We start from the raw sequence: 15335 nt of genomic DNA, 5'->3' as shown, positions 1-15335 counted from the left end.
GAGAGTCTGGAATACCCTCCAAGGCTGTGTGGATGTCTGCCAGCTGGAGACAGGCTCCCTTCCGCTGCTGCTCTCTGCTTTTTTTCCATATCTACTCATTAATCAGTGGTGAGCCCCCAACCAGTGCCCAGAGCATGGCAAAGAATCAAGCAAAAATGTATCAAACATTAAACTGCAGCGAGAAAATAAACATTCCTGAGTGCGAATACACTGATGGACGAAATGGGTGGACACCAGGACCCTATTCCTTTAAATACAAAGGCCCAAGGAAAATTTTTCAGTCCCCAAACCATTTTACTTTTGCTAACAGCCCATTAGACAGACCTGTGCAACTGATACAATGAGTCTCTGTAATTATTTCTGGATTTCTCCCCTCCCCCCTTTCTTTTTTTTTTGAGGAACATATTGTTGCAAAAATGATTAGTAAGAATTGATTTGAATATTCTTCTGAAAAGATAACAGTTTTCTTTAAACAAAAAAAATCAGTGGGATGAGTCCTGTCATTCTCAATTACCCCTCAAGAGAGTGACAATCTCTAGGCCCATCCACATGCCTCTTTAGCACATGCAGCATGTGAAAGGTTTAAAAAGCCCCAAGAAGGGTGAAGAGCAGGTGATGTAACTTTGAAAGTTAAGGATTTGGAGGGAAGAGGGTTTTGAGTGAAGTTTAGGTGCAGACACTATGAAGGAGGAGATGGGGGGGAGGGGAGAGTTCAAGTCACAGGTGGGTGAATGCTGAGAAACGTGAAAAGGCTAAGTACTGCTTTCCACATTCCACTCATCAATAAGATTTAAATGATTCACCTCATTCCTCCTTCTCTTTGTATTTTAAGAAAAATAACTGTGGACTCAGAAAACATTGGTAGGGCTATAAAGATAAGTTAGGCAAACAAAGGAAAGAGAGAGGACATTTATATTTCTAAAATATTGCCTCTGTGGTACGTACTGATGCATTTACAAGCCACAAATCCTGAGGCTGGGCCATCATCAATGTGAAACACATCAGAGGTCATCATTCCTTGGCGTGGCTCAGGAGCTCAGTTCAAGCTCTCCAAAGCCAGAGGGATGCAGCACTTGCTGCAAGGCATTGTGCAGAACTGGACCAGCTGCGTTCAGTGATCCACTTTAGCTGCCTGATGTCGCAGTCATAGCAGACACTGGAGAGTCAGTTCCATCTTCACTGTATGCTTGTCTGAGGGTATAAGGCTGCACCTGCAACTATTTCTGGTTATGGCAAAAGTGTAAAAGGAAAAAAAGCAGAGTCCAGGGAAGCAGGACTAAATCCATGCTTGCATCTGATGTTTTTAGTGCCTCTTTCCAAGTTCAAAAGCAGGCTTTCCTAGCACAACAGTTACAACAGTTGAATGGCTTTTGAGAACTAACCAAATCATTTTGAAGCTGCTCAAGCTTTTGCCCAAGGTAAGAAAATCCGCCTTGTGTCTCTACAGCATTATGCACTTGGGAAGCGATGGAGCAGCAGGCTGGGCAGCACCAGGGAGTCTTTCGCCTTCACCCTGGAAACAGTTACTGAATATATTTGCAGCCCGGTAAGTGCTGAGCTTGATGTTGCCCAGCACAGTAATCTCTGCCTACCCATCTACAGAGCGAATCCTCCATCTACGGCCAAATAGGCACCCAGCTCAGTAGAGCCAGAGCTCAAAACCACCTTTCAAGTCTCTTAGTGAAAATTTTAACCTTGTATTGTTCTACCTCTCCCCTAAGCCACAAAAATTCAATGTTTCCTCTTGAATGTGCTCATCTTCGCTTGACCATTACCTCCTTAACAACACAAAGCAGAAATAAATCATCTAATTAACACACAGAGTAAATATTCCTGCAAGAACTGAAAACCAACTTGGAGGCACAGAAAACAGCCCTGTCCCTGAGAAGAAGGCTGCCTTGGCTTTATAGAGTTTTATTGCTTCATAAAACACCCAATGAGCCTGGGGTTTTTCCTATATTCTGGCCCAGTTTTAGTGATTTATGCCATTATGTACTTCTATGTGAAACCTACTAGCCAATACTACGTGGAAACCTGTCTAATAACAACTTTGGCTTCTTCCTTGGATTGCTCTGACAATCTCAACTTTGTGCCTCCTTGAGTTCGTGTTTGCTTTTGGTGTCATCAGACAATGAGCTCCACAGAGGAAGCTTGGCACAGATGTGTTTAGCTTATGCCATTCAGTTGGGTCTTGACAGCTTTACAGCTCAAAATGCTTGCAAAAGCCAGCAGTCAAAGCTAAGTCCAAGTGAAAGTCTGCCAAAGTTCACCAAAAAAAAGTTTTTCAGGTCTTACCCTTGCAAATAATGAAGCAACACTTAAACAAGACTAAAGAAGCATGCTCTGCAAAAACACCTTAACAGGATCACAGAATGCTTTGGGTTCGAAGGGACCCTCCAAGGTCATCTTGTCCAACATCATCTTGTCCAAAGGCAAAAAGATTATATAAACCAAAATAATGTTTACATTAGGACACAAACCCAAGAAAAGAACAATAACCCATTGTTAGTTACAAATCATCTTGAAAAGTACATGCCAGGCACAGACACTAATGGCATGGAGGTATAATGGCCTTGTTCCCTGGTACAATACTCACAGTATCTCCAAGTCATTAACATTTGCCTTCAGTCTATTCTTCTAGCCCGACAATTCAAAGGCTGACTTTCCAAACCAGTCCAAATAATTGCACTATTCTCTGGTAAACAACAATGGGACATTGAATCAGAGAGGCACTAGCTATAGTTCAGAAGAAACCCTTTTACCCTGAAATAGTGAACTTGCAACAGCTTTGGTGGCCTGCTGTGCAGTTGGGTATATTGGTTGTGCCTGTGTTGTCAACAGATAAAGGGCAGCCCCACCACCCTGCCATCCATACAGACACCAAAGTGATAGCAATTATATCACAAGGTCCTGAGCTCTATGACCTCAAAAAAAGTAGGCAAAACATAACTATCAGGCAGAACCACTTCCCTATGACTTGTTACACATTCTGTTAAAATTGGTCACTTCTGCCTCCTTTTCCTTCCCACACAGCTTTAGAAGACAGGCAGCTGTAGTGATGTGCAAAGGCTGCCTCCCTCCCCAGACCAGATTTTTATTTCTGCTCACCAGTCCTGGAGGCATTCCTTTGCAATAATAAATCAATAGATTTCAGGAGAGGACACTGCTGTCTGTGACCCTGAAGGGAGCTCAGCATCATCTCCTGTAAATTATATCCTATAACAGCCTTCAACACAGAGGACAAATTCAGTGGAGACAGGCTGGGATCACCATTCCAGACAGACACTGCTTTTTCCATGGCACAGGTCACCAGGCAATAAGAATCAGGACTGAGGCACCTCTTTGCTAGGCAGCCAGTTTCCCTTTCTAGCCCACAGCAAGAAAGGGCTGCTCTTGAAAACAAACCACCACCCACTTCCTAGGCACTGCCCTGCGGAGGAGGTGGACCATGGCCCTGAGGTGAACGTCTCTTTTCACTGACTATAAAGATGGAGTCCATATCAGCTTATGAAGAAATATTAATGGTTAGGTGAGACTAATACTGTCAAGGAGACTTTGAGGACTAAGTGCACACCTGGGAGCTGCAAGGGGAGGCCAGGCCTTCATCAGAGTGTCAGGAAAAGATTTACCCATGTTTGGTAGAGCAGAACATCAACGGAAAAATACATATGCACCACTAGAAGTACCATGTCAGGGAGGAGAAGGGGCCAAAAGAATGAGATGTGACATTAAGACAATGAAATGTTGCCAAGTGAGTTTATTGAACAAGTATTTCAGGAGCTAAGGAAATGAGACAAACTGAAGGGAAGTTGCTGGGGAAGATCAGCCCATGGGAAGTCACATGCAAAGGAACATGCCTTCTTGGGCTGGAGTCCAGCATGGACTTAGCATTCAGTCATGCTCATGAGGTTGAGAGTCTTTCTGCTTTTCCTGGTAAGAAAAGGAGAGAGAAGGATTAGACAGAGCATATTCAGTGCTGAAGCCCTGTTCACCACTTCACTAGTGCAAGTGTTGGCTGGAAATAAAGAACAGTCTCAAAAAGCCCAAATACTCCCTTTCATTATTTTCATTGAGGGAAAAATGAAAGGCTTCACACATTTGGTACAGTTCAGTTGGTTTGGTGAAGTACTTTCCACATGCCCTGAATGAGCCTGTGGGACAGATTATTTGGCTGGTGAAAAGGAGTAAAGTATTCTTGAAGCTAACAAACAGGAGAGACCACATACTGATCACAGAAATGGGCCCTTGACATCTTTCCTTCAAATGCAAAAATGCTCCATCTCTTTGCAGAAGCCATGGTCCATGTCCAGTGTATGCCCATAAGCAGCTAGTTAAAACCACATCATGACAACAGCCCTGCATTTGTGGTAGGTACAGGAATTGATCATGAAAGGAAGGGTTTTACTCTTGTACGTACAGATAGGCATTGCAGAAACCGCATCTGTTGCTGTATGTTTGGCCATCAGAGCCACAGTGGGGCAAATATTCGAGGGTGCAGATAGGAGAGATTTCATCAAAGTCCTTGCAATGCTCCTGTGCACAGAAGACAGACATGAGTCTCTCCTTGCTGGAGAGCAGACTGTGTCCCCCCAGCATACAGAATGCCACCCCATTCAGCTGTGAAGCCGTATGTGCCATCATAACAACCAACTCCAAGTTCCTCTGGTAGCAGATGTGATCTTGCACTATCTCTGCCCACTGCCACATCTTTTCCTACACTGTTACAGAGCAATGGGATGGATGTTGGCTGCTTTATGACCCATGTGAAATTCCCATAGGATCTCCTCAGATCTGCATACCACAGCTGCCCCAAGTTTGTAACTCAGAGCAGAGGACTGTCCCCCGTGAGTTTTACAGGCACTGAATCTCACTCTGTTCCAATCCTTTCCCACTCACTCTTGTAATATCCTCTTCACAGCGTCCATTCTTCCTTTTGCCAAGAGTGGTCCGATGTTCCCTGGCAAAAGGAGAGACCATCATTAACCACACACAACCTTCCCCATTAATATTGCAGTGCAAGAACAAACCAGACTCCCACCAGGAGCACAGCAGTTTTTGAGATAAGCTGGTTTAAGCATTGCCTGCACAGCACTAACAAGAACATGCTCTTATAAGCCAAGCATGTGTCTCCTGGAATAGCACTCTCCCCAGCTGATGCATCCCCCTTTACAGGGCTCTGGGGTTCAACACTCACATCAAACACAAGGTGGGGCAAGCAGCAGGACAGGGGCAGAAAGATATGACCCATCTAGCACAGGGTTTCAGAGAAAGCCCTTGTACATGGCACTCACAGATCCAACCGCTACCCGAGAGAAGGACGGGTACTTACAGGTTGTGGGCACACAGTGTGCACTCACTGGCGTAAGTCACACCATCAGTACCACAGACAGGGTCATAGATCATCGTGCAGGCCATCAGCTCTCTGCCATCCTTCAGTGTGGAAGTTGGGTAGTGGCTGCAGTTGAGCTGGGGAACAAAGACAGCAAAAGCTCTGGCAAGGGCTCTGCTCTGTGCAAGGGCATCTAGACACAACCACCCCTCTTCTTGTGCTTCTGCCATAGGACAAATTATGGTTATATATAAGCTCATTCTTCATGGAAAACTAGCAATTTCCTCTCATAGCCTTGTAGTGGAGAAGACTGAATCAAGGGTTGAAGGTAGACATGACTCATTGAGCTTTATACCTGTCATGATGCCCTTATACCTTGCTGAACCTACTGGGATATTATGAAATGTAGCTCAAAAATCATCTGCAAATCAAACCAGCATGATTTATGCACTTTCTGCAAGATGACCAACTGTGACCAAGGTGTTTTTCATGGCCCACAAGAATGGAGGGAAGATGCGCTGACAGGTCTTTTGTTGAAAGAGAATAGCTCCAAGTGTTGAAATCTGCCAGCAGGATTGACAGCAATTGAGGCTGATTTACACTGGTTGAAGAACTGGCCTTGTGTTTCAGCACTCCCAGATTCTCCAGCCTGAGCTCTTCCTCCCTGATTTATGTATCTCCCCCGGCCTGAGCACAGAGCGTACTTGGGAAACAATGGAATGACATTTCGTAGTTTGTTTGTATAGAAATGAAATATCTGACTCGGCATGTTGACTCTTTCAAACATGCTAATGAGATGGTTTTGTTCTTCTATTCCCCAGCCAGTGCAAATAATTTAGAGCTGGCCAAATATCGTTAATCTGGTATTTTTACAAGATTCATTGTCAGTATACATTAGATTACATTGCATTTACAATAAAAAAAAAGAAGCAAAGCCCCCCCCCCAAAAAAAAACAACAGCAAAAAAACCACAGCCAATGAAGCAAAAAAACCCCAGAGTAGAGCTTGGATCCTCTGGTGCATTAGGTATCAGCTTTCAAAACACAGGCAATTTTCTAATCTTTACAGAACATCCTTTTGTAAAATGCAGGCATCCAGAAGGCAATGGCTGCCCTGGGTCCTCTGCATCCCCTTCCCATGCTGCCAAAACACACTGCTGAGTTCCCAAGGCAGCAGCGATAGACTGCTGTGGGAAAAGGATTTCTTCTTGTAAAGCCTTAAATCATTCATGATACCTGTCTCATAACTCATTCCTCACCTGTCCTCTCTTCTTTCTTTTCCTGACTACGTGCAGGAAGTGCACAATGTTCCCACAGCCAGGAGGGTGATATTCACCCACAGAAGGAAGGACAGCACAGGTTATGACCCTCAGTGAAAGCCATACCACCAAAACCAACCAGGGTTTATCCAAGTTATGCAATTAGCACCAGGCTCAACCTTTTTTGTTAGGTTTCACTTACTTGGGGAACTTCTGCGCACCTTCCATCATGCTTCTTGGCAACATCAGTTCCATATTCACTGGAAGAGAAGGCAGAGTTAAAATGGTTTAACAAGTAGCTCAGTTGAGCTCTCAGGAGATGACCCTCCAGGGCTTACATGTTGTGGGCACAGAGTGAGCAGTCATTGCTGTAGGTGACACCGTCTGTCCCACAGATCTCACGCAGGATGTAGGGGCAGGCTGCAATGGCTTCACCGGTTTTGGTATTGGTCAGGTATGTGGTGCAGTCAACCTGAGGAGATAAAATAATGATGCTGGGTCAGCAGCTAAGAGATGGGAGAGTGCAGTGGACATCTGCAGTCAACCCACTTTGATCCTCCAGATTTTAAAGGCTTCTGCCAGAGGAAAAAACAGAGTTCTTTTAAGTTTAGCCCCCCATTAGGAATAGAATAGAACAGAACAGAATAGAACAGAACAGGAAAGGAAAATTTCTTCTAACAAGATCATCATGTCCAACCCATCATCCAACACCATCTAATCAACTAAATCACGGCACCAATACCCCATCAAGTTTCCTCCTAAACACCCCCAATGATGGCAACTCCACCACTTCCCCAGGCAGCCCATTCCAATGGCAAATCACTCTCACTATGAAGAATTTCTTCCTAACATCCAGTCTAAACCTCCCCTGGTGCAGCTTGAGACTGTGTCCTCTTGTTCTGGTGCTGGTTGCCTGGGAGAAGAGACCAGCCCCCACCTGTCTACAACCTCCCTTCAGGTAGTTGTAGCAAGCAATAAGGTCACCCCTGAGACTCCTCTTCTCCAGGCTAAGCAACCCCAGCTCCCTCAGCCTCTCCTCATAGGGCTTGTGCTCCAAACCCCTCACCAACTTTGTTGCCCTTCTCTGGACTCGTTCCAGCAAGTCAACATCTTTCCTAAACTGCGGGGCCCAGAACTGGACACAGGACTCAAGGTGTGGCCTAACCAGTGCAGTGCACAGGGGCATTAATTGGGTTTGTTATTGTCTGCCAACAGAGGGAAGAAAGGAATGGCTGGCCAAAAAGGTTAGTTTCCTAGAGAAGTACACATGCAAGTTTTAAAAGAAGCATTTTGGCAGGGGGGTTGGAACTAGATGATCCTTGTGGTCCCTCCCAACCCTGACTGATACTATTTAACTCAAAATTTGGATTTAAGGTGTTTGACATTAAGTCCAGCATGCCACAGCTAACCAAATCTGAGATATTCTTTCGGCTTTTTGAAAAATACAGCAGCAAGAACTTCTTCAGCAGCTCTTGTTGGGAAAAAAATAAATAAATTACAATACCTACCAGTTTTAATACCTGAGGATAAATAGACAAATACCTCTTGGAGATCAGTCTACACTAACTAAGCATCACTGACACTCCGCTGTCATTTTGCATAGCTTCCCCACTGCACTGTTTCTTATTATCCATATTTTCCACATGGTTCAAGAGCAAATTAAAGCAAAGACATTTTTAATGATGTCTTTACTATAGAAAATATATTGCAGTGTCTCAGGATGCATGAAATTGTTTTCCATGCTTTAGAGCTGCTCTGCATAAGCAGAATGAATGTTTGGGGATATTATTGGCACATATTGTTACTGTGCAGAATACTAAAGCTATTTCTGTATGCATACCCAATGGCAGATTTTTCCCTGGCTGACCAGAGCACAAGGAATTTTTTAACCTCCTTGTCTAGTGCAATGGAAATCCCAGCACTGCTTGAATACACAGACATCTAACACAGCCTTCTATCTTCGTCTCCTACCATGCTAAAATGGTCTGCACAGTTCTTGGGCTGCCTCTGATGATTTCTGTTCATAGAGCTGCAGTACTGGGACATTTTGTCTCAGAAGTCACAGCCTGTTCCCACTCCCTCTTGCTCTCCTGTACAGCACATCAGTGGCAGGGCTGTCAGCAGTTACAGAGAACTGCAGCACCAGCCCTGTGCACCACCTCTCCATGCAGCCAGGGTGCACTGAGCCCAGCCAGGGTCTGACTGAAGAGAGAGTAGGAGATGGTGCTCATTTCCAATTTAGTTACACTTACAGGAGTACTTTCCTCCTTGCATCTTCCCTCATGGTTTTTCTTGACGTGAGTCCCATGTTCCCTGAAAGGGAGAGGATGGCATTAGAAAGCTCACCAGCTAAGCCCTGCAACACCCAGGTGCCACATAGCAAACCAAATTTATAGCCAATATATATGATAAAGGAAGCATGTGATTCACTAATGAACCAGCTTCTCCCAGTCATAAGCAAGCACAGTCTGCTAAAAAACCCATTAGGTGCCCTCCCTGCATGCCATACAGCAGCACCATCAGTGGAAGTGTTTAAAAAGAGGCACTTAGTGCCACGGTTTAGTTGATTAGATGGTGTTGGGTGATAGGTTGGACTTGATGATCTCAAAGGTCTTGTCCAACCTGGTTTATTCTGTATTCTTTCCTCTGCCCAAATACCACAGCCCTTAACATGCTCAGAGTGAGAGCTGACTCTCCCACAGTTCCCCTAAAGAGCACAAACAGATCATCAGGGAACAAAATCAAGGTGACGGTGGCTTGAGGAAATTGAAAGATAAAAAGTCATATAGATATATTGGTATAAAAAAAAAAAAAAAAAAAAAGAAAGAAAGAAAGAAAAAGAAAAGAGGCCACCTGAAGGACTAGTCAGGGCTTGTCACTCCAAAAGAGTCCTATGTGCAGTACTTACAGGTTATGGGCACAGATGCCACATTCGTTGTCATAGGTAAATCCGTCTGTGCCACAGACTGGGAGCAGGATCCGTGGGCAGCGGAGCAGGGCTTTACCTCCCTTCATAATTTTTGATGGGTATTGACTGCAATCAATCTGCAAAAAGCAGGAATGTCAAACCTGGGGAAGTCCTTGTTCTCAGAGAAAACCCTCATATAACTTCCTGCCATGTCTTTTGTGCTGGGATGCTGAGACAACGGCAGTGCTACACCTCAGCTCTCTCCAAAACAGGCTGGGTCAGTTCTGTGTGAGTCCGCTCATGGACAAAGTGAGCTGCACAGCAATGCATAGTTTGTGAGGTGTGAAATCACTAGGGGTCAGTAGCATGGTCATTCCTAAATGCAAGATATACCAGAAAAGCAAAAACTGAAAGAGAAAAGAGAACACAATCCCCTTTCCTTGCTGCAGTGCAGACATAAACAAAGCACCAAGCAGTGAAAGAATTTGCACTTTACTGACAATGCATTTGGAGAGTATCCTCAAAAGAAGATCTAATCCCAAACTGAACAACTTCTACATGTCCTATACACCAGCTCTGGGACTTCTCAGCTGATTGAGACGAAAACCTCATGTGTGCCCTGCATACCAGAGTATATCCCCATTCAAAGGGTTGGTGCAGATATGAATTGGGAGTGAAAACTCTGTCCCTAGCTCCTATGTAGCCCATCTGCTGGGGCTGAGCTGGCAAGGAGGACCCAGAGGACACTGGCCTTAGGACAGAAGGGATTTGTAGGTATCCTCAACACAAGGGACTGACAAGAGTTAATAAACATGTGGAGAAAGGCTCCAGGCCAGCTCACTTTCAAAATAAATGTAGCCTGAGGGAACATTTCAGTCGATATAGCTAAGAGGAAGAACATGCCTTATGCTGAATACTTACCTCAGAAGTCTCTGGTCTGCATTTTCCATTATGCTTTTTGCTAACATGGCTCCTGTGTTCTCTGGAAGAGGGAAACAAAGCAGAGGAACTAAATGCTTAACCTTTTGGCCACAGTCACATGCAAAATGAGACAAACCACAGCTTCAAATTCTGTGAGAGCGTATTAGAATAGCTATATTACTCATGAACAAGAACATCAGGTCTTCTCATAAGATGCAGTTTAAAGCAATATTCTGAATTATTCCTTCCTCTGCTCAGTTACTGCCCAACCCACAGATTAATCCAAGGATCTTGCCATCTGACACTGATGAGCACAAAGAAGTTATCAGAAGGAAACCCCGGGTAAATCCAAACCAAATCCAGTTTCTAAGAAACTTGAAGAAATAGGCACAAACAGAACTGCAGAAAGATGGTTGTCAGGACTGTAAGGCATTGCTGGCTACTTGGAATGAGTGCTGTGTGTATGGCACTTACACATTGTGGGCACAGATCTGACATTCATTATCATATGTAACGCCATCTGTACCACACACTGGACTCAGGTTCCTTGGACAGGATACTAATACTTTGCCATCTTTAGTGTTTTCTGTTGGGTACTTATTGCAGTCAACCTGTCAAAGCAAGGAGAATTATTAGCTCTGGTAGAGCCCTTGATATGCAAGAAAAGTCAATGCAAACCATTTTCATTCTGTATCCCAGCCTTCATTGTTTCCTCAACAGGACAAAGCCCTGATGCATTGCAGCTGAATCTTTGGAAACAAGCTTTCAGAATATTATCCTAGTTCTCTAAGAAATAAGAAAAAGAACTATCTTGGAGGAGGGATCCTTCAGGTAGAAGACAGTCTCATAAAAAAATGGATCCTGGATTTAGTGGGAAACATTTTTCACCAGCTGGAAATCTGACTAGTACTGGTTTGGTTTGTGTTGGGTTCCTCCCTGATTCCCCAGCACTGTGATTATTTATTACTTCAGATACTCTGTAGTTAAGCAAAGGTTTTGAAAAGATGGAGGGAAAAAAAATGGTTATCTATCTGTTGGAGCATGGACTTTTCTACATCCCAGAAGTTTAGTGCTGAAATACAGGAGCTTCTTTTCCTGAGGCACCAAACTGTTGGCCTTGAAAAAATATACCATAAACTATATGCTATAAATATGTATGCTTAGTGCTTTCGTGACTCTCTCCACGTCTGTGAAAGCAAGCAGCATGGGAGTTGCAAAAGGTGGAAACACTTGTGATCCCCAGGGAGAACTGCCAGCCTGCACAGTGTGTTGGCAGCTGAAATCTTGGGCTTCCCCTTCTCCTGGGCACAAAAGCCAGCTCAGAATGGAGGGAAGCGAGTTCTGCAGCACTGCCTCACTGCAGGCTCCTCATTTCTTATCCTTTTTCTTCCTCCTACATCAGCTTGGAGTAGTATGCATGGAGTGGCCCTCTCTTTGGAGCACAGCAGGCAAAAATCCACCCTCGCTGTGCAGAACAGTGAAGCACAGACAAGGTCCCTCATAAGCCTTGTCTTACAGTCTTCTTGCAGTTTCCTAGAGAAATCTGTGGGGTTCTTAGGATTCTATGAACAGCCTCAAGAGATAGATTTTTGACTTCTGTTGCACTTACAGAGCCAGCTTCCTGCTTGCATTCTCCATCGTGCTTTTTGCTAACATTGGTTTGATGTTCTCTGAAAGAAAGAAATACTTTGGTGAGGAAGCCTTGGGAATAACTTTTCCCATTACACTCTGGGACTAGAAAGTAAAGTCCCACCCTGCCTTATGGGACACTGGAATTGCTCGACTTGTCTGAACACACCCCAGAGACGGCAGAAGCAAATGCACAGTATTTCCATATCTCATGGTAATTATGTGTTAGCAACAATTAGGTGTTACAAGTAATACTTTGATCTGTTAGTGGCTCTGCTCTGGGTTATCCTCTGGTTCTTCTGTGATTCCCCTCAGGAGCATAGACAGAAAATGGGGAAGAAAAGCTGTGTGTACTGGAAAATTAGGAGAAGCCATTTCCAAAGAGACCAGGCAGAGGTAGTTGCCTGAAGACTGGTGCATACAGAAGGGCTTCTGAGAGCCTTAACTGTCACTAATTATCCAGAAGGATATTCTGTGCACAAGACTTACGCATTATGGGCACAGATCCCACATTCATTGTCATAAGTGAAGCTATCTGAGCCACAGACTGGTTTCAGTATCCTTGGGCATGCTACCATGACGTGACCATCTACTACAGCACTTCGGTACCTACTGCAATCAATCTGTAAAAATAGCAAGAACAGAGAAAGGGAAAAAAAAATAGCCAACACATTTTTAGTATAAAGATATACCATTCTCATGTAGTCTGCTTACTCTCCCCCTCAGCCTTCAGGGACAAATCCAGCATCAAATTATCCACTATCCACCAAATAAATCCACTATCAAAAGTGGAAGCCAGAGGGAGTTCTGTGGGAATTCTCCTCTGATGAAATAAAATGGCATAGCAAGGAGGGTTGTGATTTGGAATTTCTGAGGTCCTTCATAAAATCCTACTTGAGACATCCAGGTGGTGAGATCCAACCTTCAGCCAACACATTTTCATTTTATTCTAAATTACAGAGGCTGGATGTCTGAATGAGAATGGACAGAGACATGGTAGCAGATGGCCCATCAAAACCCTCTCAGCTTTAGTTATCATCAGATTTTAACTTCCTTTGTGCTGTGCAGATCAGGTGTGCACGTTCTGTTTTCCTCTTGTGTGACGTTTGAGCTGACCACTTTTACAGCCAGCTGAAGTCTCCCATGGACTTTGTCTTACCTTAATCGATTTTGTCTCGCATTCTCCATCATGTGCCTTCCCCACACTGGCCCTGTGCAGGCTAGAAGAAAGCAGACCTGTGTCAGGGATTGCAGAGGGTGGCACAGCCTCAAGGTGGGTGGTCTCGGCACCCAGCTGCTAACTCACACATTCCCCTGCCCAGTCCATCTTTGGAGAACAACCCTGCCACCCTTAGCCTGAACACCTTGGTCTGCAGCCTCTGCTAGGCTTCCAGCAATACTCACTTGTTGTGGAGGCAGATCCCACACTCATTGCTGTATGTGTTGCCGTCAGTGCCACAGACTGGCTCCAAGTTCCTGGGGCAAGCTACCAGATCTGTCCCATCTTTGCTGATGGCACGAGGATAAAGACTGCAATCAACCTGCAAACACACCACAGAGTGCCGGTGTTGGCTCCCTCATGGAAATAAATGCCATGCAGGCTCCCACCACCATATCCACAGTGCCTGCAGATCCTGCCAGGGGGTAAATTAGAAGGATTATTTTGAATCTGTGCAGGCAGTCAGGAGGAGTGAATCTTCCCTACAGAAGTTTCTGATTATGCTTTCCTCCCAGAGTCTGGGGGAGGCCCAGCATGGAGGAAGGATTACTGTGGGTGAGACAGTACCTAATAAAGGTGGCTGGTAATTTGGAGTCTGGCTGTATACCAGAGCCCCTCAGCTCAAATTATCATCATTTCAAATCATACTGCAGCCTCTGGTGACTACCAGGAGTCTCAAAACTGCACAGGAAGAACCTACAGACAAATCCATTGCACAGACCCTGTTGCTCCTTTCTAGGATGTAGGTATAGAAAACTTATTCAAGGAACACAGTTCTGCAGGTCTTACTGTACAGAAGACATTATCAAAATCATAGCCTTAGATACCTTCAGGCATGTCATCTTAAGACAGTATTCCTCATGAGGAAGAAACTACTTGCCTTTGACCTGGAGTAACGAAATTATGTCTAAGAGTTAATATAATAGGATTGCATAATTCTCCTTTCATTTGATTTAATGAACTGAAAATATTTTAAGAAATGGAGGATCTTTTACTTTCTCATTAAGTTCACAATATCATTCAATCATGCTCTGGCAAGTATTATTTGAACAGCCAAGCTTTCATTAGATTTAATCCACTTGCTCATCAGGTAATTACATACTGTTTCTATTTCACCAGAAACCTGGAACAGAACAGAATAAATAGATCTGGAGCTCACCTCGCTTCCAAGGGCAGCACCTGAGAGAAAAAAAAATATTGAGACAGAAAATAAGAAAGAAAAAAAAATCAATTTATTGATATGCATAGAAGATAGATGCAAATCTTTTCATGACACTGTTAAAATCAGTGACTGTTGTTGACTAGTTTACTTGGTTTAGGAAAATAGGGAGTTCTGCATGACACCAGCAAATGGTCATAGGAGGTACTAAAAGTTACTGAATACTGCTTCATTTTGAGGGGAGATCAGATTTATTGATCCATCCCCAAGATGATACAGGAAAGAGATACAGGTTCTACTTGGATTTTAATCTCTTTTAAGAGACTTTGTATTTGACTTTCAAAAAGTGTGGTCATGCATGTTTATGAGTTCTATTGACCGCTGGCGCTGTCCATCTCCAAACGCATCTTTCTCAGCCACCAGTGTGTAGCACAGTAAACTCACAGAGCCATCCTAGAGATTAAAGATTGCATTTATGTTTCTCACAGGGATAATGATGCCATTTCTAGCAGTTTGACTTTGCCCTTATACACAGTGCCAGCATGTATAATCTCCTGCCCTGTGCTAAGATTGCTCCTTTAGCAATTTGCTCCTACAAACCAGGAAGATGAAAAGAGTTGCCTGTATGAGGTTTGCTGAAACCTCAAGTCTTTAAGTCTAATTTTTGCTATAATCCCTCAGAAATAGTATTTCTTTGTGAAATACGGCTCTTCTCTGTGTTACAAGACCCAAATACTTTTACTGAAATGAAAATCCAGCACCCTTTCAGCTAGAGCAATCCCTGTGCAACATCCCAGGAAATACTCACCCAAGCAGCAGCAAATGGCTAGAGCCACGAAAGCCCCTGTTACCTTCATGGCAAACAGAGCTACCACTCGAGTGCAGCCTGCTAGCTCTCTGTGTGGGAGAGGA

At 44.1% G+C, this 15335-nt stretch overlaps 1 protein-coding gene across 1 annotated transcript; it reads right to left on the bottom strand.

The window, feature by feature from the left end:
- Positions 1-3742: 3742 nt before the first annotated feature.
- Positions 3743-15335, bottom strand: LOC137452669 (ovoinhibitor-like). The gene is made up of 16 exons (XM_068161298.1): positions 15232-15335; positions 14424-14443; positions 13450-13586; positions 13205-13265; positions 12535-12668; positions 12026-12086; positions 10891-11027; positions 10417-10477; positions 9496-9632; positions 8840-8900; positions 6926-7059; positions 6790-6847; positions 5330-5466; positions 4897-4957; positions 4418-4533; positions 3743-3930 (listed from the first exon to the last, which is right to left on the bottom strand). The coding sequence occupies exons 1-16, from the start codon at positions 15278-15280 to the stop codon at positions 3885-3887; spliced, it is 1410 nt and encodes a 469-aa protein (XP_068017399.1). The 5' UTR covers positions 15281-15335; the 3' UTR covers positions 3743-3884.

This window comes from Melanerpes formicivorus, unplaced genomic scaffold (genome assembly GCF_026170545.1).
Source record: "Melanerpes formicivorus ecotype bairdi unplaced genomic scaffold, bMelFor1.0.p_v2 SCAF_2, whole genome shotgun sequence".
Lineage (NCBI taxonomy): Eukaryota > Metazoa > Chordata > Aves > Piciformes > Picidae > Melanerpes > Melanerpes formicivorus.
The sequence above is the reverse complement of the archived record's forward strand: the minus strand, read 5'-3'. Positions and strand labels throughout refer to the sequence as shown.

Excerpts from the sequence above, each read along its gene's own strand:
- LOC137452669 (XM_068161298.1), bottom strand. The coding sequence starts at position 15,280 with ATGAAGGTAACAGGGGCTTTCGTGGCTCTAGCCATTTGCTGCTGCTTG. Across the intron at positions 12,087-12,534 it reads GGGATCTGTGCCCATAATGC|AGAACATCAAACCAATGTTA; the intron begins GTAAGTCTTGTG and ends TCTTTCTTTCAG. Across the intron at positions 3,931-4,417 it reads GGTTTCTGCAATGCCTATCT|GAAAAGCAGAAAGACTCTCA; the intron begins GTACGTACAAGA and ends TTTTCTTACCAG.